A 23,331-nucleotide genomic window follows, 5' to 3' on the forward strand; every position below is an offset into this window, starting at 1 on the left:
CTTCATGAATCGAAACTTTCAGTAACCAAAGTGTATTTTAATTTCCTTATTTAATTTTTTAGATGTGCTGAATTCACATTTATTTAATCTTTTTTTTTCTTCTAGAATTCACGACATTATTAATGTAATGATATTTTTTGTCCAACGCCAAATCCGAATATTTTTTTCGAAAGTGCAACACCTATTAAATGTCAATACATCTACAATTAAAAAAAAAAACGAACAACTTGTTATGAATCAAATTTGGATATATATTATTTCAATTAAATACTATAAATTTGAAATCTTCAATTGATATACCTTGGTTAGTACCATTTTCAATTGATGGATCGGTTGCTTCAAAGAACTATGTTTAGAAACATAATTAGTCACAACTTTTATTTCAATATTTTATCAAACATGCAAAGGACATTAAATAAATATAAATTTTTATCAATATGTCTTCGAATTTGAGGAAAAAGATTTGCTGCCCATAATAAACCGAAATTTTGTAAATTCAAAGATATAACAAATATCAAATATTATTACCAAAATTGAACCAAAAAACGAGCTACATTGAGAGATTAAAAACTCATTAAACGGCAGCCTATGAAACTCGGATGGCGACGGAAGAACAATCAGAAGGAAAAAAAGATCAATGAAAAAGTTGTAAAATACTCCTCAATATCGGTATCAATAGAAAGATTATGACGAGATTTTTTCGAATATGTATTTATTTATAAGTTTGGATGTTGTACGGCGGCAAACAGACACTTTTATATGTATATGGCATTGTGTCTTTTCACAATTGAAAAACAAATCAATGATCCACATTTTTATATGGCAAAAACTTGTGTGTGACGGTCTCAAAGGTCTTATTTGTGAGACAGATGTCTTATTTGGGTCATCCATAAAAAAGTATTACCTTTTATGCTAAGAGTATTATTTTTTATTGTGAATATGAGTAGGGTTGACCCGTCTCACAGATTAAGATCCATGAGACGGTCTCACATAGTGGTGGGTACGGTACGATATCCGAACTACGGTACCGTATACCGTACCGTAAATATCGGTATGGAATTTTTTCATACCGAAAATTCGATATACCGCACATTCGGTATACCGAATTTTTGATATGAAAAAGTTCATACCGAATACCGTACCGACACCGAAAATTTTGTCGGTATACCGAAAAATGTCGGTATACGGTATAACGATATTTTTTCGGTATATCGAACTTAAATCTAACAATAAAACAAAAAAAATTATTTTCGGTATTTCGGTGAAATATCGAAAAAAATAATACAACGAAATATCGAAAAAAATAATTCTGTACCGATACCGAAATTTTCGGTATATTGATTTTTCGGTAATTTCGGTATTTTTTTCGGTACGGTATTTCGGCATTTTTTCTCACCCCTAGTCTCACATGAGACACTCTTTTTATATATTCAGAATTAATTGATTTGCTAATTTTTTTTGGGGTACTAATCTGTGTTATCTAGAACTTTTGTTACAAACCAAATCATAATATTTAGTAACAAAAGTTGTAGACAACACGAAATTAGTACCCTAAAAAAATTAGCAAATCATTTAATTCTGAACTACCAGAAAAGCCTTCCACTCGAGCGTTATGCCACTTCCCAAATGTCGTAAATTCCAGGCTTCCCATCAATAAAACACTGGATAAACCTTCCCCTACATTGAATTTGAAACACAAATTTAATAATAATAATAATAATAATAATAATAATAAAACTGACCGTCTTAGGAAGTAAATGACTATTAACAAAATTTTCAAATTCTTTATCCGCCGGTTCTTTATCAACAAATTATTTGGCCTTGAAGCTTCGTTAGCCTAGTGGCGTAAGCTCTTTCAGTCGGAAAGGATCTTGAGTTCAAGACTAAAACTACGTTTGGTCCAATAATTTCATCATTTTTGTGTTTCATTTCAATAACTTTTCAATGTTTAGTTTCTTTTAATTATCTTTTCATATTTGATTATTTTGATCTATTTTCTCCGATTCTAAAAATCCCCGCGTAAAATCACCTAGTTACCAGCTAGATAGTTGGCGGCCCACTGCCCTGACTTTTGGCCAGGCGACGCTTCTAGGCACCCCCAAATTAATCGGCCGCCTAGGATGGCGCCGACTAGACGGTTTTGTATTTTTTTTAAAAAAAAATCAAAATAAAAAGATTAAAACTTATTCTCCAGTTTAAAGTTCAAAACATATGGTGTGATTGATTAATATATTATTATAAATTTAAATTTTATAAGAATATATATTTCATAAAACCGCCTACACGGCCGCTTAAGCCCGTCTAAACGCTAGAACACTGATTTTATCCTGCTATTTGGGTCTATTTTCCCCCAAGTAGGTTAAACAAATATCACTTGCAATATCTCATTTTGGTTGCATGCATATACACCTGATTTTGTAACGTTCAATCCAAATTAATTTGTAGATATTTTGTATAGAATAAAATTCTATCTATTTTAAATTTTACTCTTAACTATTGGCCCCTCCATTTTCTTAATATCAGCCTCAAGTATCATCTTCAACATTGAATCCTGTTTTTCAACTGACTCAGAATAATAAACTCATGCGAATGCGATACTCATTGCTATACAAATTATCCAAGTTTTGCCAGTTGTCAAAATAACCTCTTTCTTGACAATGTGAAGACAATGTTGATATGTCAAAATAACGCTCAAGTTCTATAGTTAAATTGATATGTGAAGACAATGTTGATTTCCACAAATTTAGTAGCAATGGGAAAACGAGGAAACATTGAAGATTAATCAGAAACTAAGCAAGAAACATACAAGAATCACGGAGCGATCCTTTGAGGGTCGCGAGGGAAAAGCGACGTCTTTCGGATGTTGTTAAGAGCACAGAACAGCATCACCACACGCTCCAAACCAACTCCAAATCCACCATGAGGTGGTGCTCCATACCTATGATGAATGTGACGCAATGAAAAACATGGCATTTTTATTTATATAAAAAGAAATCAGACTCGCCTATAGAGGTGGATTCAATAGGGAGACAAGCTGGGGCTATTCATCCCCTCATATAAAAACATTTCAAATTTTATATGTGCTTTTCCTAAAATTGTAAACTTTGCCCCCTAGAAAGCCCTACCCCGCACACTGCCAATATAATCCACCCATAGCATATAACTTCGGGTTTTTTACAGCACCTGAAGGAGTCGATATACGTTGATATCGTCTTGACATCAATTCCACATGCTTGTGCACGTTCAAACAAATACTCAGGCACGTGGACACGCTGAGCTCCTGATATTATTTCTTCTCCTGAGAGATAAAATGAGAATGAAGACAGTTGGAAAGAGACTACATCTCAACAACGATGAACCTAGACAATAGGATGGAAAATGAATAGACTACATCTCAACAACAATGAACCTAGACGATAGGATGGAGAATGAATAGCTTTTTCCGAGGGATTGGTACAATATTGTGTTTCTATCTGCGACTTTCAACATTTATGGCAACAACTTTTAAACCAAATGTCATGGAGCAAAGTTAAGAAATGCTGAAAATTTAATTTTGGAAGCAACTAACAAATTTATCGGTAGTATTTCAGCATTTCATTCGTTTAGCAGTTTTGATAATATTTCCTTTCACTAAAATACTCCAATTGGAACTAGATTTACCTCGAATGAAAACATCAAATGAGTTACTATAACTCGGATTATCGTAACATGGCATCGTATAGAATGGTCGAACAGCCAGAGGATAACGGTGAAGTATGTAGAACTCAGTGCCATACCTACAGTCATAAGAGTGAACAACAATGAAAAGAGGAAGAAATGGTCAAAGAAGATCTGCATGCACTATGAAATAAAAACAAAATTGTTTTCACAGCCTGCCATGATTATGGTATCTGTAGAATTTTCCTCTTTCATGAATCATTATCTATCAGCAGCATGCTCAGTATGGTCAGATCAGAATGAAGAAGTAAAATCAAGAGAAAAAACAAGCAAAAATCAGCATACTTCTCCAGAACAAGCTGGCCAAGTTTCCTCTCTGATTCTGTGTTAAGATCACCAAGAGGATCAATTTCAACCCCAGCCTCCTGCAGAAGCGAAAACACATGAAAATTATATGAACCTGCTTCCTAATTAATTCAAAATCTGTAAAATGAGAGGCGAAGATTACAAAAGCTGTAGCCAGCAAAGAACAGAAACCAGAAGAACATGACAATAGTAAAACTGTACATTTGTGCCAGCATGTGTTGGTACTATCAACATAAATGATATTCCAAAATTAAGAATACAATGCACAACATTACCATCAGCGAAAAAGATATCAAAACCCATGTGTTTGATCAGTTGTGACCAAACTCAAGTTCTTGCTTGGTACAGTTCCTTTGCTACGAATAAATAATGGCAGCGATTTGCTCGCAACAAGATTCAACAGTTATTCCAGCATAACATTTAAGACTTCACGTCATCAAGAGAGGGTAAAATTTCAAGACGTTTGAACCATAAAATTGCAATCCGTATTAGGTACCCAAGAAACTAAAACTTAGAAAACTATTTTCTCGAAAAATCATTTGACTTGATGTTTACCTGCTACCAGTTACCTTTCATTAATAACAAGATCACAAACGCGGCCACAATTTCTTTGGAACAAGATAAATGATCATTTTTTTCCTTACCTTCAGCATTTGGATCCCCTCTTCAAAGGTGAGACGCAAAGTATTTCGCAAGTACTGCATGTTCAATCAAATTTAACAATAACTATTAACACAAAACTTGGGAAATATACTTGTCAGAAGAGAAATAAATATCTTAATCGTTGTTTCGATGTAGCAACTATTCTATTCCTCCAAAATTATTGTTCACCATGTCATAACATGATAAGATTGTTGGGATCAAACAATATTACAGCGTATAATCAAATAGTGTACCTTCAGCTTCTCAAAAGGGTATTGTTTATTAATGGCTTCAAGCTCCTTTGAACAACTCTCATTCAAACAATCAAACATCGACACAAATAAACGATCAACAATATCCATTACCTGCAGAAATAAACTCAGGCCATCATCAACAAAGCCACATTCAAAAAGTTCTAACACTCTATAACACAGTACAATACAATCCATACTTCTGAATAGTGCTCCTTAATTTCCATTTCGACATCAAGACCTGTAAATTCACACAAATGTCTGTGTGTAAAAGAGTCCTCTGCTCTGAATACTGGACCGATCTCAAATACTCGGCCAAAATCACCACAAATGGACATTTGTTTATGAAGCTGGGGTGACTGTGCCAGACATGCAGGTGTCCCTTTGTAATCCAATCTAAAAACAGCCGATCCACCTTCACTGGAACCTGCAATCAACTTTGGTGTGTGGATCCCAACAAAACCTTCAGACAACAGGAACTGTCTAAATATCTGCACAAACTCATGGAACAACATTATTCGTCAGTATGCCGATTTTAGCAATAGGATTGTGGTTGTTCATTTAGGAATCATGCATCAAATGTCAACAAAAAATAGAAATAATGATGAAAAATGTAAAACAAACGCTTCTCCGAGATTCAAAAGACTATCTAGACATAACACAACAAGCTTATATAATAGATCATACAAAAAGGAACAAGAACAGAACAGATAATCTCAATATACACAACTGGAAATAAATGACCGGCTCACTGAAATATAATAGTTGCAACCTTACAAACAGAACATCAATAAAAAGGCATGCAATTTTCCAAAACTGGACTCAAAGGACCAAGTAGCTTTTATTTCTACAGACCTAGCAACAAAGTCCAGCAAAAAACTGCTAAAATCAAATAGAACGAGACATACATTTTCAACTTGACATTGGACACGGAAAATTCCTTGATTTGCCGGTGTGCGAATGTCAAGAACTCTGAAATTCAAACGAGTATCTTGATTAACTCGAACAAGCTGTTCACCTGCCTGCATTTAGAAGAGATACTCAAGTGTATTCATAAAACGAGGCAGCAAAATTAAAAGCATCAATACCATCTTAGATAAGTAAAATTAAGAACAATAGCAAGAATACCTGCAAAGCCTTTTCTATGTCAACCTCACTTCTTGCTGCATCCTCAATATTAATAGGTAGTGTGGGTACAGCCTTGTTCACGCAATAAAGCTTCTTCACTTGAATTTCCACCTATAGTAGTCAAATAATTCAACCCAATTTTTATAAAAATGAAATAGCTTACTATAGTACCTTTTCCTACAAATTATAACTGAATACACACGGGGATTGACTCGTAACAAATCCAGAATGACCAAGTTACCGATATGCACTAGGAAATACGAAATCCATAGCAAGAAAATTTCAAGAATTCAGATTTCAGGATTCAAATCCACGGCATCAAACATTGTAAAAACCCCACAAAACCAGAGATACAGAGACTGAATAAAAGCAGACAAGAAAGCAAGCGAACACCTGCTGAGTGGCACCAGTGATTGACTGGGCGGGAACAGATACAACACCTTCAATATCCACTATCGACTCTCGGCTCAAACCAGTCGCAAACTTCACCATCTGCGGGCTCACCGCACCAGGGCTAACATTCAGGACGCATTGAACCGTAAATCCACTCTCCCTCACCACAATAAATGCCATTTTCTTCCCTACAGCCCGGATTGTCTGTGCACGGCCACGTATCAAAACCACCTGGTCCTTCAACAAATCTGTCAAGTTCTTCAATTCCGTCCATTTCTTCCCAGAAATTTCCTTCGATTGCAGGTCCTTCAACGCGATTTCTCCGTAGTTTGCAGCCAACGGGTCGTCCGCTTCGATTGTCACGGCGGAAATGGCGGAGGCGGCGGAGGCTTCTTGACGTTTACGCTGCCTTTCGAGCTTGGAGGCCTCTTTCTTGGACAGTTTCTTCTCGGAACTTTCCTCGCTGATCACTGGTGATGGTTCTTGGGAAGACATTCAGAAGGCAAACTCTGTTGGAGTGGAGTGAAATGGGAATTAAGTTAGGGTTAAATATGATTCTATTAAAATATACTCAGGCCCAATTTTAACTTTGAAGGGCCTTGTCCAAAAAGCCCAATATTCATACACGGGTCCATTTAGACTTTAGGTGCACTAGCCCTTGGTCCATAAATTCACAAAATCGAAACCGTCTATCAAAAATCGAAATGAATCGTAACCATTGATCTATACATTATATTTAACAACTTATTTTTATTTATTATTTCTTAACAAGGACTAAATAGTAATAATATTTTACAGTATATTCATTGAACTATTAATTTAATCATGTTTATTTTATTTTTTTTACCGTTAAATTTTAAAAAGAAGTTGAATAGGTTCAAACCGTAACAGAAATTTGTTGATTTGCTTAACCCAATCGAAAAGTCCTATGAATTAGGATTCCTTTATTGGTTTATAACGAAGAGAATGAGCTTCTAAGAGAATGATTCGGATTTCATGCATTGCGAAACAACATGCACGCACGCAACACGATATCGGTTTATAAGAGAATGAGCTTTTAAGAGAATGATCCGGATTTCATGCATTGCGGAACAACATGCACGCGGCATGATATTGATCTTCCAAAATAAATAAAAACATAAAATGAAAAGCCGGCGGAAGGTCGAAACCATGTATAAAATAAAATTGGCCAATGCTCAAGAATTAGCATGAAAAATAGATAAATGAGTAAATAAAATCATTAAGGAAAAATGCAATAACTAGAGCATCATATAATTTTAAAAAATTTACATTTGTGTAATTGATATTTAATAGTTTTCGATGACATATACGCACCTTTCTTGTTCAGAGTTGGAATGAATACGATATTCATGCATATCTCAATCAGTTTTCTTTATTCATTCCAACTTTGTTCAGAGGTGGTGGTGTATATTTCTTTGCCTTTTCCAGTAATTTTCCAATATCCAGTGCTGGTGGCTCGATTCATCCTCGCACTCGTTGGGTTTTTTCTGCCTAGGAGGCTGAAGATACCAACCTTTTCTCCCACTTATTTATCAAATATGGGCGAAAAGATATAATCATGTATATCTAGTTGAGAAATCGTGCGTGCGTGCGTGCGAATGAGATAAGAACTCTTAAGGAGTGTTTGTTCTTAGACTTTTCTTTGCAAATTTACGAAATTGCAGTAAAGATTTTTACAACTTTAAAGATAAAGATTTACTTATAGTTCCTTTTTAATTTACATGATATTGAATAGAAAGTGTTCAGTAAAAAAAAAATTCTGATCAGCTCAAATATTCTCCCTGCATGCACGTATATACTCCTAATTCCTACTATTTTTTAGGAAAAATAGTCAAATTCGTCATGTTACAGCATTGCCTATTTTGGGTTTCACTTCCAAAAATGCCTTTTTTCGAGATGGTTTTCATTCCAACAATGGCAAGAAAAATGTAGTGAAATGATCCTTTTGATCAACATTCCTGCCAAACACTTTGAATAAACTAGCTAGGGTTTAATTTCCAACAACATGCAAACAAGTCAAACCAAACACTAAAAACTCTTCCAAATTATTAAATTGCCTTCTAAGCAATTTTTTTATGATACATTTGAGTGCTCCAATTTCACAAGCCAACTTGAAATTCTCTCTTTTTGCTGCTTGCATCAGTAGCCAGACCAGTAGTTCTCTAAATCACCACAATTCTCCATACCCATAAACCTATTATCTCCACCATACCCCTCATTCATCATAGATGAACCCAAATCCTGATTATTCATCCCCGGCGGCATTGGCCTCATCGGTGGCTCTGCCGAGGCCACTCCGCCAAGATTCAAGTTCAGGCCTGATATACTGAAACAACCACCACCGCTGCCGCCGCCATAATTCATCTGTGGCGGGATCATGTGCAAGTTGTTGATCATGTTGTTACTTGATCCACCACCCCCGCCGGCCCGCATGAGAACTTCTTGTAGTTCTGCAGGAGTCATGTAATTTCTTGAGGGGAACTGGAAGTTCTCAGGGTGCATTATTTGTGAGTGAATATTGGGATTTTGAGCTGGTATTTGATCAAGATTGTAAGTGAAAGAGTTGTTGACCCCTCTTGGCTGGTTTGAAGGGTACTTTTTCCCACTTAAACTCTTTTGAAACACTCTGCAAACCACCCATTCATCCTGCTGGAAAAATAAAATTTAATCCTATCCCTATGTTAGAAAATGAGATTCTAGTAGAATTTATACATAATCTGTGCTAGTTTACCTACAAACTTTAAAATAATGTAAAAAATGTGAGACATTTTATATTTGTTATATATAAAATAACATAATCTCTATTATAAAAATAGAATTCCTTGTGACTTATTTGATTACAAATAACTCGTAGGCAAAGTCAACTCATTGAAATCGAAAAAATAAATAAATTTTTCTATGTCTGCAACTTTATATAAAACTGAGATTTCGTATCCCCGTGATTAACTTAAATAATATAATAGAATATGACAAAGTATAAAAAAATTTAAAAAAATGATAATTATAAAAAATAAAACCCAAGCTTATTACAAACTTCGTGACTTATTTTTAGGTAAGCGCATATAACATGCTGGCAAAAATGATTTTCAATCTTACAAAGTTAAAGAAATCATATATTATAATTAAGGAAAGCACCAATATCATTAATAACAGTTATATATAATTAAACATTTAATTTGCAATAGCATAAGCTAAGTGCATGCATAATTAAGTACGTACCTTGCTGGTTCTATAGGCAGATTTAGAATGAATGCGATATTCGTGCATAACCCAATTGGATTTTTCTCCTCTGGGAGCTCTTCCTTTGTAAAATACCAATGTTTTCTTCATCCCAACTTGTTCTGAGGTGTTGCTGTTGTATATTTCTTTGTCTTTTCCAGTGGTTTTCCAATATCCGGTGTTGGTGGCTCGATTCGTCCTCACCCCTGTGGGGTATTTCCTGTCCCTGAGGCTGAAGAAATACCACTCTTTTTCTCCCATTTTTGCCTTCGCTGCATTTTATTTATTGAAATGGACAAGAAAACATAATTTATATGATTACGAAATTATTTACGTTCGCTCGTGCGTGCGTGCGTGCGTATATTTGAATTATGTTAATCTATGCTTATTTATACTTGTTGATTTTTAGGTATGCTTAATTTTTAATGACAATTACTAAAGATTCATAAAAACAATTAGTTAGATTAAAAAATCTACTCAAGTGGATGATCCGAGCACGTAGATTGCTAGTATTTGTAATTTATAAGTCATATATACTATATTCTCACAAACCCTAAAATCCGTGATACCCTAAACCCTAGACATATTTGAAAAGGAAATTTATGCATGTTTTCAAACAGCTCTATACAAATAAGTAGGAAAGGATTTTTAGCTAAAAGAAAAATTATTACCAGGAAGGTCCCACGGCTCGCACTTGTTAAGATCGACATCTCCAATAGCTCTTTCCGTGAAGTTTGCATCCGAAATTTTGTTAATCAGATAATACGTAATTAGCTCTTCATCGGTAGGATGAAATCTGAACCCTGGTGGTAACTTGTCCAGTTTAGCTTCTCCACCTTCCATTTTCTTGCGTTGATGTAGGGCTTCCTAACCTAATACTCCTAAGAAATGTAAGTTGAGGTGGACCAAGAAAACCCTAATTACGAAGTCCAAAATCGTGCTAGAAAAATGAGAATATCTCGAACTTCTTTTGAAGAAAAGTTTCTTTTCGTCAGTTATCCCCTCTTAAATGATAGAATTAAGAATTGAGTGGGGGAAAGGATCATAAAGACAATAAGAACAAAAGATTTATAGTTTGCTTTCACTAAGGTTTTGAGGTGGTTGGTTTACTTAATTGTGGTGCAAGAAATAGAACAATAAAAATATCTTAACTTGCATGAAGGTTTTCATGTAAATTCATTGGGATGGATAATATTGTATGGAAACACAGAGATAACATGAGGGAATATGCTAATTGCTCCAAGATTTGTTTGTTTAGCTTGTATGAGGTGAAGAAGAAGAGAAATTTGAGTATAAATGTGAGAAATAAAGAGTGTAACTTTGAAGCTCTCACCTAACTTTGATTTTATTGGACACGATATGTCCTTGACCATTGCTCGATCGGTAGTACCCCATTTGATTTGGCTACTAATTGAACAAATAATTGAACTAGGTAGATGACACTTTTGCCCCTTAATTGGTTGTACCTATATATATATATATAGGTATATATATATATATATATAGGTATATATATAATTGTAGACCACACAAAATTTATGAACACTTGAGTGAGCTTCTTGGTTTGAATCATACGTAGATCACAGTGGTATATAAAATTATGATCTATTGTTGTAAAAGTACTATAAATGTTGTTAAAAGTTTGTTTACAAATTTCTTGTGTCATTTCGTTACTTTTTCTGTTAAAATTGGTAGTATACATTCAATAATCGAAATAATTGTTGTTTAAAATTTGCAATTAATATAAAGTGAAAATTCCAAACATTTATTTCTTTAAAACCTTGGTCTCATATTTTGTCAAATTTTTGTTTTATTTCGTTGTCTTTTAAAAAAAATTGAACTTTTTTTATGTGTCGCTAACCTATTGTCAAAGTGTTGCTCATTTGTGCAGTGTCACATTAGTACTCCTCGTTCATTGAAGAATAAAATTGTCAAAAATTGAAAAGTACCGTACTAAGATTTAATTTTGACGACAGCTAACCAAAATTGTTAAAAAACTAGCATAATTGATAACATTACAATTTTTTTGAATACTAATGTATAATAAATATGAAAAATTGTAGAATAAATATAAAAAAGTTACCAATTACATTCTATAAATTATCATATTTTCAATTTTGGTCGTGCAAGTCAAGAGAGATTGGTTTTAGTCTAATAATTTGGTCTTTATTTTCACTTTAATCATTTATCATTGAAATGTTGATATACATAGCGTCATACACTAAAACAATGTATAATGATGCATTAGTGGTATTTGATTGCATATCAGCAAAATTCGATATCACGTTATCATATTATACTAGGTAAAAAGACTAAGTAAAGGCGAAAAAAATGAACATTTTATTAGACTACCACCAAGCTTTGACAACTTTTAGGACAAAAAAATATCACAGACCAACTTACAAGATGAATTTTGTCATTTTTCCAAATCAGTATAGACATAATGAAACAATATTATGTAGTTTGTTAATGTTCTTGAAAAATAAAGCATTCTTTTTATTTTTTTGGGTATACCTTAAGGTTACATTTTGATGGAATGATTTGATTAGAGTAATGTTTTGAAGAATAGATTCTAAGTAACACAAATATATTTAAGTGGATTTGAAATCCTTTGTAAATACGATTAAATTGAAAAGAAACGAATTTGAAATCCTATTAATTAAATTTATCCAAAAAAACTACAATTTTTTTAAAATTTTGTAAACTCAAATGACGAATCCAAATGAATCCTAATCGATTTTATTAATGATCATGAGAGTATGATTTTTTTCAAACAAAAATTGCATAACTTTCTAAAAATTCAAATTAGCTTGTCATGACTCATTATTGTAAGCAACACTTGAGAGTTTCTTCCATTCACCCGACACAAAACTATGTAGACTTAATTGCACAACAAATATCGATAAATTAAATTAAACCAAGAACGACATTAAAATAGCTGGGGTGTTATTTTCATTTCATTTATGTTAAATAACTAATTCTTTTTCTATATCCACATTTCGTGTTGTTATTACAATATCAACAAGATCTTGAGATATTATTTTTCAAATGGATCATATATACGTCTTTTAGCGACTTTCGTTCTTAAAGTGGAGTTGTTATATTCTTGCAACAATTAGTTAGGGTTTATAATAGACCGAGGTTGTAATAAGAACAGAATACTGCAAGAGTCACTGTCCATCTCTATCTCTGTTTAACTTGTCATTCACTTCAAATTATCTATTAATTTCACGAAGGAGTGAGTATCGATCAATTTTCCATTAGTGTCCCCTATACTGTTGCATATGACATTATTCTGACTGTTGGTTTTCGTCGTAAACGACGATCAAATTTAGACAGGAGCGATACCAAAAATTTGTTGTGTGTGAGAAATTATAATATATTATGTGAAATAAAATTTTTTAACATCTTTTTAAAAAGATTTGACATAAAACTTAAAAATTTTCATACAATTATACATCATATACATCTCAATTCCTTCTCACAATACATAGAGTTCCTGCTACTTTCAAGAGGGTTATTTCAAACTAAATAAGGGTGATAATTAACAATAAGATTATTTTTCTAATCAATTATATGGCTACAGATATGATAGACTACTTGTTCTACACTTCATTTTATTTTAAAATATTTTTCAAAGTTTTGGTCTTTTTCTTGGATATAGTATACATTTTCTCCCTCGATGATGTGAACATGGTTGCCATGGATTTTGAAAAGTATAGGATTAATAGAAGAAAAAAGATAACAAAAAAAATTAGTAATCCCCCTACATGCGGCGGGGATCCAACGACGAACGAGTAAAGAAAAGAACAGTATGTTTCTCAAAACGAAAAAAAAAATTGTTCAATTTTCATGTTTGAATTTTCTGAAATTTTTAAGCCTTTATTGAAGGTTTTAAGTTCTTATCACATAAGATGTCATTGACTATATGTAATATGTTCAACCCAAGATGCAGACAATTTCCTGCACCAAATCAAGTTGGAAATTGATTAAATCATCGGTTACATATGTATCTTGAATAAATATTATACAAAAAAGATTTCTTGCCAGTTTGGTTATAACGTTGAATGCGAAATTATTGTCATCTCCACAGCTTCACGAACACATTTTTTGGCGTGACATCGATATTTTGTGACATGATATGCTTTATTATAATGTTTATTGTTAATTAACGACGACTAAGTCGATATAGTTTGCGAGCAAATTGTGTTTTAGTTGGTAAGCCCTTTTCAAGAAAGATTATCTATAAGTATTGAAGAGCAACAGGCTGGTTTACTGATAATTGTTTCATACTTTAATTTCTTATTCTTGGTCGACCACTTGTCAAACACTTTAAATTAAAGAAAATAATATACATACATTATTATATATATATATATATATATATATATATATATATTTACTACTCGGTTAACGATTTATCGGTTGTTTCATATTTCTTAAAAATTTAGTGATATATTAAATTGAATTTAGGAAGGAAATTAGATGATGAAAACTACTGGTTAGGGTTTTCTGTTTGCTTCCAGAAGAGTTGTAGAAATATTGTGTTGGAGTACGGAATGAGAAATTTGACTTAAGGCAGCAAACTCCAAACAGGCAATAGGATCAAAGAACTGGGAACTAACAAAAAAATTAATAATTTTTTTATAAAACAACACAACTTTAAATGATTTTAACTTTCAAGATATATATAATTCTAACGCGATTTTTTCAAATTTTCTACGGTTTTATCGATGTTTCTTATTAGAACACATGTTCAATCTCGGATCGAAAATTCATAAATAACTCAAAACTGGTGTACTTTGAGACAATATTAATGCAAAATGTATGTAACATTTGAAGTTTCTTGAGCCTGACGCAAGATGCAAGTCTACATGCATGAAAGAAACATATTTTTATTTTAAAATTTTTTGTAATTATTGATATATCTTATAAACAGATGATAATCTATTTGATAAAATAAATTTGAAAAAATTCTTGTGATTTGTTTTTTTTTTTTCCTGCAAAAATTAGGAAAAAATCGGATATCCTTGAAGCTTGGGGGAATAAAAATTAGAAAATTGTCGGAAGTTGAGTTTCATAGCACTCAGCAACTGAAAATTTGAAATTTCAAAAGATACACTACAACAAAAATTGCTTTTCGCAGCGCGCAAATTCCCTTTCTTGATTCTGATTTAGTCTTGTAGTGATATCATTGTTTTTGTTTATATATACTAGAAACGTCAACGTGGCACACGTGTTGTGTGGGAATAAAATAAAATATAAATATTACTAGTTGTTTAAACATATTTTTATTTTCACTTAATTATTTTAAATATATTTTTCTATGTTTAAATTAAATGATGGATATAAAATGAAATCTCTATTTATATAGAATGTTGAGATGTAATAATGAGTATATAAATTAAATCTCTATTTATTATATAGAACTCTTCGAGAACATCCACGAAAATGCACAGTATTCAAAATGACAGCAAACTCGGTTTTTAAGCTCTAAAAATCGTTTCAAAATCGATCCAACCATTTTTGCTCAAACTTTGAATAAGATACATGAATTTTTGTACACAATAAACATCAAAACATATAGTATGACAAAATATCGATGCAAAAACAAAAGAATATACATGCCTTTGATGATTATACTCACAAAACGACGACTAACGAAGCGGAGAGATGTGAGGGTTGATCGGGACGAATTGTAACGCGATTTCTTGCTACAAAAATAATCGAGAGTTGCTGAAATGATGAAGAGGAAAAAGGTGGTGGCTGCTGCTCTCCAAGAACCCTACCTCTTCCAAAAGAAATAAATGGAATGCAATGAAATGTGTGTGTGCGCATAAGCCAAGTGTGTGTATCAGTGTATGTGTATACGTGCATGTGTGAGTGAGTGAGTAACGTGTGTTGTTTTAATGGGTTTGTGGGTTATTGGGAATTAAGGGGTTTAATTAATATTAACTTGCTAATTAAGAATACTAACCCACTTTTAACTTTACTAAAAATCCCATAATTTAGAACAAAATACTCAAGTGATAAATTTTAAAATCTAAAAAATCACCTAATAATTAAAGTAGACTTTAAAATGCTTAAAAACTTAATAAATCATTTAAATTGTCACTTTCTTGACTTAAAATAACATACCACATTTTAAAATCGTCTTAATCTTCGTCGGTCTCTTTTCATCGATCCCGCATCGAATATTCGCCTGAAATGTAAAATGGGAAAATTGGAACCAAATTGGTTAATGGTCTCAAGCTTTATAATATAATATAATATAATATATACAAGATATTATATATATTATTTGTTGATTTATTATTTTAATTAATATTACAGTTAATTTAACTACTTGTTGAAACTCTATAGAATCCCACTAAATGGCTCATGTCCGAAGATGTTATAGGTTGGAAACAAGCCTATCTTGAATTCAACAAGCCATCCAACTTAATATTCACTTGAACAAGCAAGAACTTAAAGAAGATTAATAATAAAAAAAATGCTTTTTTTTTGCTTAATTGTGGCCATACACCCAACAAAACTGTTTAATTTCATTTTGTAGACAACAAATCAATCGAGTAGCATCATTTTTGGTTTGGCGCATATTTTCTATACATTTATCAGAAACAACTTTTAAAAAAATACAAAAACAAATACAAATATTATTCTCTTCATATTTTTTGAATCACTCTAAGTTTAGCACTCCTACTTCTTGGGTTCAATCTCTCCTCTGATTCAGATGGTGTGATGGGTCTCTTGGTCAGAATAACTGCATGCTTTCCTTGCACTATCTGCTTTATCCATGATTCATTTTTTCCATTATATGGCTCGATTTTCGAAGGAAAATTCGAGCATTCAATTTCTTCCTCTTCAGCACGCTCTTGGCTGCAGTTAGTAATGTTTAAGAATGTCTGTTTCACAATCCTGTCTTCCAAACTATGGAACGAGATAACGGCAAGCCTTCCTCCTGGAGCAAGGGAATCGAAACAAGAATGGATCGAATCCCTCAATGTGTTGAGCTCATCATTCACTGCTATTCGTAAAGCTTGAAAAACCCGTGTTGCAGTCTTGATCCAACCATGTCTGCCTCCTGTGTTACGTTAGAAATGGTTTCGTGTCAAACTAAGTTGTTTTTGGCATCAATCCTTTATTTATTACATCAGGAGAAGAAACAAATGGAATAGATGAAGAAGGTTATAAGCTCGCTACCTCTTGTCCAAGAAGTTGAGGTTCGAATAAGATTAACAAGTTCATTTGTAGAATGCAGTCCACCAGTTGAACGAGCCTTAATGATTTTGTTTTGGAGTGAAAACCAATTGCTTTCTTCACCATAGTCGCGTAAAATACGGCCCAATTCAGAATCTGGCCACGTATTTACTATGTCCTCAGCCTTTAGGCTTGCCTGTATCAGGCGAGAGTATAAGCTCAATTTTCTCAGCTATGGAAGTGCCATATACGTTAGTTTAGTCCTTCCAAAATGGTAAACGAAATCAGATCATACTGTCTAAACAACTCGAATAAAAATTTCAACCGTGGTTGTGCACTAGAAGTTATAGCTAGTTGATAACAATGTAAGCCCATATATACTAAACCTTATGGTAGCTCAAACTCCACGATTCAACAGCTGTGCCACTTGAACAGCCATACAAATAGCAAAAGCATTTGTTGCTCATCAATAGAAACATTTGAATAAGCAGTGCTGAAAGTGAGGTACATGGTTGAGTTCAACAGATCCCTCGCCATATGTGCGCTAGGTACCTTGTGGTTAAATATTGATGCTTCCTAGACCGGTCGTATCAGAAGATAAAGAGCAATTAAAACTATTTTCAGTTAGTAAAGTGGGGATGCAATAAAATTAGTTACATAATCTATTTAACTCCGCATTTTCAGGGGAACCGTAGAAAACCATAGGACTTTTCATACAGCAATGAGGTGACTTATACCAAATGGCTTTAGTCATACCTACAGTCTAAATCCTTATTTTTTTTTCCCAGAATGGAGATGTATAAACTGGTACTGGAAATATATGGGGGCAAAAGAAATAAAAATTCATAACATAAATAAGCACAAGTAAGTCACCTGGGGATCCATCCTCATATCAAGGGGCCCATCAGAAAGGACACTAAATCCTCTTTCAGCGTTGTTCACCTGCATCATCGGATAAGGACAATGAACAATGTGAACATCTGTATTTGATCACTTTGGTATGTAAACAATTAAAGTCACTAAAATATGTGTCTTTTAATTATTTATATATCTATTACTATATATAATGCATAAGCACATTAAGGCCAATCGTCTTTGGTACTCTGGCGTGTAATGTTGAAATTATAAGGGGCATTAGACCAATCATCTTTGGTATTCTGGTGTGTCGTGTGGATTAATAAAAACACCCTTACTAAAACCTCGTAAAAAAGATAACATTTTTAAAATAATTCATTTTCTGAATATGATACCTTTTTCACGTTAATAATTTCAATGCCACATGTATCACGATTATTTCTTTAATGTTCTCGTAAATTTGGAAGACGATCCTTTCAAATTTTATGTTATGCGACCATGCGTATTGTATAATGGGTACAAATGGAGCACGGAATAAAATCAGGGCCCTGAATTAGAAAGGATAAGTTTGAAGAAAAAATATAGAAAAAAAAATCAACTTGATGGTTCACAGCATACCTGCATGGATGACATTCCCAAATCCATCAAAACACCCTGAATTCCAGGATCTGAATGTTTCCCACCAACTTCCTGAAGCACGGCCTTGATGTTTTTGAAGTTCTTTAAAAAGGTATGCACTTGTAAACTTGAAAGTGAGTCACCGGAACCATTATGTGAGACCATGTTTATTCGAGCTTGAGCTATTTCATGTGCCGCAGGATCAACATCAAGACCAACATAAAGTTTCATCTCTGGATGGGCCTGAATGATCTGTATTTATTACAAGTTTAATTCATCCAATTAAAACATGATGAAGAACCAACTCCAGACAAATACTTGCTAATTCAATCTTTAAAACAGAGAACCTGGTCCCACTAAATCTGAGAAGATATGCCTCTTCGTCCTAGTTCTTCATTATTTCTAACCACAATTATAGAAATTATACTGAATTCAAGGTCCTAGTTTCCTTCCAAAAAAAATTTGCAAGGTCCTAGTTCAACTATAACACTTCAACTTCAACCTTGCCTCTATTGAACAACATTAACTATATAACCTGATTCTGCATCATGATTCTTGAGATTAAAATTAGTAAAGGTTTGAGGGCAGAAATAGGTGAAATTGGGACGAGTTATCCCTCATAAATTTTGTTGAAACCAAGATTTGTCAGAAACAAACTTCCCACCAGGTGTTGCTTATGCATAAACAACATGATCTACACGGATTACATTTAAATAATTGGTTTCTCTGACCATGTCTAAGTTATTCCCTGTATCTTGTAACTTTTACAAGCTCATGCCAGTGTCAATTACAACCCAATCCATAGAAAGAACTATTACAGATTATGGAGATTTAAATTTTCATGTTTAACTTTTCGAAAATTATAGTTTCTCAGAAATCATCATTCTTGAATTGTTTAATGCTACAGAACTAACATTACAACAAGATATCTCAGTCCTTTCGTATCCTAAATGCCACCATATTAAATCATAGAAAAATTGACTCCCGGTACACTGATCATCACCGAAAATTAACTCAAACCAAATGTTATCAGTAAATGTGCCAATTCTTGAACACTTCCAAAACATATGGAATAACAAATACATAATCAATCACATCTATGACGAAAATAGCCCAGAAACAAGAATCCTTCGATTCTCCCACCCTTGAATCATTCTCATTTCATACCTTGGATGAAAATATCACCAAATTGAAAAAAGACACGATCCAAAACATAAAACCCAATTATAAGAACCAGCAATTCACCCACCATGGCGGAATGTCCACCGGCACCAAGCGTACAATCAACAAATGACTTAAGGTGTACCGAAGCAAATACATCAAGCACTTCACCGAGAAAAACGGGTACGTGGGCTGAATTTTCCTTTCCAAATTGCTTCGAGAAACCATCCTCATCAAGCTCCCGCCCCGAGCGCGTACGCCTCTTCAGCAGCAACTCTGTTTTCTGCTTATCTGCTCTGTTTCCCTTGTTTTTGCTGGCGAGTTTGCTGTATGTTGTCTTGGTTGCTGCTGTGGAGATGGAAAATCTGAATGGAGAAAGCTGCGAAGGTGAACGGAGAATAAGTTTTTTGATAAGGGATTTTGCAGAAGCTACTGCCGCTGCTGCGGCGGCCATTGGTTTTGATGAGAGAATAATAATGAAAGCGTGGTAAAAAAAATTCTACTAAATATTATTGCTGTTGAAAATGTAAACGTTGCTCAATTATAAATTGGAAAATTGTAATTTTGGTATTTTTTAGGATTCAATTGTCGTATTTTAAAGCAAAAACTTGTGTGAACGGTCTCACACGGATCAGTATTTGTGAGACGGATCTCTTATTTGGGTCATCCATGAAAAAATATTACTTTTTATGCCAAGAGTATTACTTTTTATTGTGAATATCCATAAGGTTGAACCGTATCACATGAGACCCACTCGTATTTTAATCACCTTTATTTGTCATTTTGATTTTTTATATTATCAAATTCAGTTTTGATATGATTTTAATAATTTTATCAAAACGTCGATGTTGTAATTTTACAAAATATCAAAATTGAAAAAAAAAAAGGGAAGTAAACATAGAAAATGAAAATAACTAATTTCCCACTAATCTATAATTTCAAGTTTTCAATTATTTAAAAAAAAAATTATGATTATACAATTTGTTGGGTTATGTTATTGATAACCAAGATATATTTCTTCAATAAAAAAATGTGTATAAGGTAATCGAAATAAGACCATGGATGCGAGTTAATAAAAGAATCAAATTAATTAAGGTTAATAATGAATATTTTGCTTTTTATCATGAAATACAAATAATGATAAAAATACAATAAGACAGAATTTGAGGGACGAAAATCAAATATTTAACAAACGGCCACTTACCATGAGTTTATCATTCATATATTATGTAACGGAGAGGATGAAATTTTAAATCCCCGGTTTTGGTTCCGACTAAGATTTAACATTGGCTCATCCCTCGTCAGATTCATATTCAGAAATCAAATTACCATCAATCTCAGAATCAGACTCGAATCCATCCCCGTCTCTTCTTCTTCCAAAAGGAGACTTCACTGATTCATCTACAAGAATCGGCCTCCTCTCTATCTTATACAGTCCCCTACTTCGGTCCAAGAATCCTTCCTTCATCATGCTTGCATAAGTTTCCCGAATATCAGCGAGTGGATGTTTCTCAACGAGATGATCCCGATCATACGCCTCTCTCAGAACAACAGTTTGTAAGCCACCCTTTTGCGATATGTAAAAGATCTCGGGGTGTCTTTCAAACACCTTAGTGAACTTCTGAGGCATCGCCAATGGAGCACGCAGATTACTTACGTTCTTTCGTTCGGTCTTTTTGTTGATTGTAAGGTGCAGAAGCTCATGAAAGACCCCGACAACCCTCTTTTCAGATGTATCAGTTCTTGAATCAAGATGGGATGCATCGACATAAGGGCTAGTGTATGGCAACTTTTGCCACTCGTGCAACCACTCCATGCACTTTCTTTTTAGTCCAAAACCCCTTGTGAAACTAACCGGAAACGCCAATGCCCCATTCTTCTCTTCTAGCTTCAGATTTCTATGCTCCAAATGGGATACCGCTATGCTGTCATTCCAAACTAATAATTTCAATCCCACACGCTCATCGGGAAGTTTGATGAACGAAAATGACTCTGGATTCTTTGCAACCAAAGTATTCTCATAATCATAAGGCAAACCCAAATCCCAACTCAAGCTGTTCAATTGTTTGCAAGGGAAGTAATCTTTCTTTAGTGAGCATAAGCAACTTTTGCAGCCTTTGCAAAATATCTACATAGCATTCCTCGTAAATAAGATGCATTTCTTGGTTGTAAACATTCAGAGCCTCGGGCGATAGCTTATACCAGGGAACAGAGGGTACCTCGGGAATCAGGGACATAGAGTTCTTGAAATATGTTCGGATAGCGTCGGATGAAAGTGGCGAGTTTAAGGTCGTACGGCAGACCAAGCTGGCCACGATGTTTGGCAAGGATGTGAATCGGGAGACAGCTATCAGAATGCGTTCCTAGAATGGAAACAAGGGTACAAGTAGCTTTGAGATGTAGACTGCTAGAGACTACATTATCAAGAAACCGGTCTTTTACCCACTTGAGCTTCACATTGACAAGATATCGCTTCTGAATTCGAAAATTAACTGACAGGTAAAAGTAACTAAAACAAGAAACAGATCTTCGCACAAAGAACATGTTTCTTCAACTAGCAACAAAAAGAAGCAATACTTTTCAACGAGACATTTTGTCGAACAAGTCTACCGCGCATCTGCAAATGCTGAAAGACCATGATTCTGTAGCGCCGATCCATTCACCCAAATTCCATTATTCAACTCAAACGTTTTCACCTAAAATGTCAAGATCAATTCTTTTGTTGCTGTCTCGGATTCTATGTGGTTCTGACTGTCAGTGAATGTTATATTTCGTTTCACATCGTTGTTGTACGTGATAATCTTTGTGTATTCGATCAGCGATACAGGTGATCGACGTTGGACTCTACTTCATTTTTTTTATATATAATAAGAATTAAATCCGCGGTTGGTATCTTTGGGTTCTGATAATTTCTGCTGTTTAACTGTATGGAATCAGGAAAATGTAAATGAGTAATAAAATTCAATTGAATTATTAATAACTTTTATAATTAAAAAAAATAATTAAATAATAATATTTTAGTTGTATATAAATAATCAAACCATTTTTTAAATAGAAAACGTATGTACCACAACTAATTTGATTTCCGAATAATTTCATTGTTTGTATAAACCAGGTACGATGTTAAATACTGAAATGTGTTTTATCTTTGAATCACTCAAATGTATGATTAGAATATCTAGAATCGTCACCCTATATTTTTATATTTTAAGATTTATATTTATTATCGTTTGAAAAGTAAAATCATTAATAATAAATACATTAAACATGAACAATTAATGTTTTTTTTAATATGTTATGGCAACTATTTTTGAACGAAATCTTTACGCTCTATTTGATGCTCTAAACCGTACCATATTTTGTTCGAACAAGCGGAGTAGAGGATTTCGTGCGAAATACTTGTATTCAAACTAATCCCTAGTTTTCTGAACATTTGTCCGTCTTGGGGACATACTGAATTCTTGTAGGTTTCTCTGGTGATTAATTATGACCTTCCCGTTTTACATTCATCGAATTGGTCGTTTTGGAAGAAAGGTACTCTCTTTTTGTTTAAAATTTCACGCAAAAATGTTAAGCTTACAGAAATATGGGGCTGGTGAAGAGTTGCATGTTCCAAGATGCCTTTAGCAGAGCTCAATTCCTATATTCTAACCTGTTAAGTTTTCCTGCTCCAACTGTGATAGATACCCTAAAAATACCTACAGAATTCAAAACAATTTTTTTGAAAATTCTATTTTTTGAAGTATGTATCTTCTTTATTTGAGGCTGTTGGCATTAATAATCAAGATAAGACTAAACTTCATTGGGTCTGGAATTTTTT

General features: G+C 33.5%; 3 protein-coding genes and 1 pseudogene across 4 annotated transcripts; all 4 read right to left on the minus strand.

Moving 5' to 3' along the window:
- Positions 1–2,671: 2,671 nt before the first annotated feature.
- On the minus strand, positions 2,672–6,960 carry LOC142526571 (aspartate--tRNA ligase 2, cytoplasmic-like). The gene is made up of 10 exons (XM_075631047.1): positions 6,438–6,960; positions 6,045–6,155; positions 5,825–5,938; positions 5,117–5,407; positions 4,920–5,030; positions 4,668–4,721; positions 4,003–4,082; positions 3,661–3,776; positions 3,184–3,298; positions 2,672–2,938 (listed from the first exon to the last, which is right to left on the minus strand). The coding sequence occupies exons 1-10, from the start codon at positions 6,930–6,932 to the stop codon at positions 2,812–2,814; spliced, it is 1,614 nt and encodes a 537-aa protein (XP_075487162.1). The 5' UTR covers positions 6,933–6,960; the 3' UTR covers positions 2,672–2,811.
- Positions 6,961–8,387: 1,427 nt separating this feature from the next.
- On the minus strand, positions 8,388–11,038 carry LOC142526572 (NAC domain-containing protein 92-like). 2 transcript variants are annotated; one of them, XM_075631049.1, is made up of 3 exons: positions 10,349–11,038; positions 9,678–9,949; positions 8,388–9,104 (listed from the first exon to the last, which is right to left on the minus strand). In XM_075631049.1, the coding sequence occupies exons 1-3, from the start codon at positions 10,518–10,520 to the stop codon at positions 8,598–8,600; spliced, it is 951 nt and encodes a 316-aa protein (XP_075487164.1). In that variant the 5' UTR covers positions 10,521–11,038; the 3' UTR covers positions 8,388–8,597. The 2 variants fall into 2 exon arrangements, with proteins under 2 accessions (XP_075487164.1, XP_075487163.1); XM_075631048.1 differs by having other exon boundaries at positions 8,388–9,107; positions 10,349–11,036.
- A 5,147-nt stretch (positions 11,039–16,185) lies between these two features.
- On the minus strand, positions 16,186–20,015 carry LOC142527512 (uncharacterized). The gene is made up of 5 exons (XM_075632340.1): positions 19,600–20,015; positions 18,351–18,602; positions 17,751–17,819; positions 16,881–17,073; positions 16,186–16,761 (listed from the first exon to the last, which is right to left on the minus strand). Exons 1-5 carry the CDS (start codon positions 19,963–19,965, stop codon positions 16,343–16,345), a joined length of 1,299 nt encoding a protein of 432 aa, XP_075488455.1. The 5' UTR covers positions 19,966–20,015; the 3' UTR covers positions 16,186–16,342.
- Positions 20,016–20,601: 586 nt separating this feature from the next.
- Positions 20,602–22,446, minus strand: LOC142526756 (protein WHAT'S THIS FACTOR 9, mitochondrial-like; annotated as a pseudogene).
- Positions 22,447–23,331: the final 885 nt, after the last annotated feature.

This window comes from Primulina tabacum, chromosome 15, assembly GCF_025594145.1.
Source record: "Primulina tabacum isolate GXHZ01 chromosome 15, ASM2559414v2, whole genome shotgun sequence".
NCBI lineage: Eukaryota > Viridiplantae > Streptophyta > Magnoliopsida > Lamiales > Gesneriaceae > Primulina > Primulina tabacum.

What these genes read in the sequence shown, in the direction of transcription:
- LOC142527512 (XM_075632340.1), bottom strand. Translation starts at nt 19,965, where the DNA reads ATGGCCGCCGCAGCAGCGGCAGTAGCTTCTGCAAAATCCCTTATCAAA. An exon ending in CCGGTGGACATTCCGCCATG is followed by an intron (nt 18,603 to 19,599) that starts GTGGGTGAATTG and finishes TAATAAATACAG; the next exon opens with ATCATTCAGGCCCATCCAGA. An exon ending in ATATGAGGATGGATCCCCAG is followed by an intron (nt 17,074 to 17,750) that starts GTGACTTACTTG and finishes CGCCTGATACAG; the next exon opens with GCAAGCCTAAAGGCTGAGGA.
- LOC142526571 (XM_075631047.1), bottom strand. Translation starts at nt 6,932, where the DNA reads ATGTCTTCCCAAGAACCATCACCAGTGATCAGCGAGGAAAGTTCCGAG. An exon ending in ACATAGAAAAGGCTTTGCAG is followed by an intron (nt 5,939 to 6,044) that starts GTATTCTTGCTA and finishes TTCTAAATGCAG; the next exon opens with GCAGGTGAACAGCTTGTTCG. An exon ending in ATTTGATGTTTTCATTCGAG is followed by an intron (nt 3,299 to 3,660) that starts GTAAATCTAGTT and finishes TTTATCTCTCAG; the next exon opens with GAGAAGAAATAATATCAGGA.
- LOC142526572 (XM_075631048.1), bottom strand. Translation starts at nt 10,520, where the DNA reads ATGGAAGGTGGAGAAGCTAAACTGGACAAGTTACCACCAGGGTTCAGA. An exon ending in CGAGCCGTGGGACCTTCCTG is followed by an intron (nt 9,950 to 10,348) that starts GTAATAATTTTT and finishes AATAAAATGCAG; the next exon opens with CGAAGGCAAAAATGGGAGAA. An exon ending in CTGCCTATAGAACCAGCAAG is followed by an intron (nt 9,108 to 9,677) that starts GTACGTACTTAA and finishes TTATTTTTCCAG; the next exon opens with CAGGATGAATGGGTGGTTTG.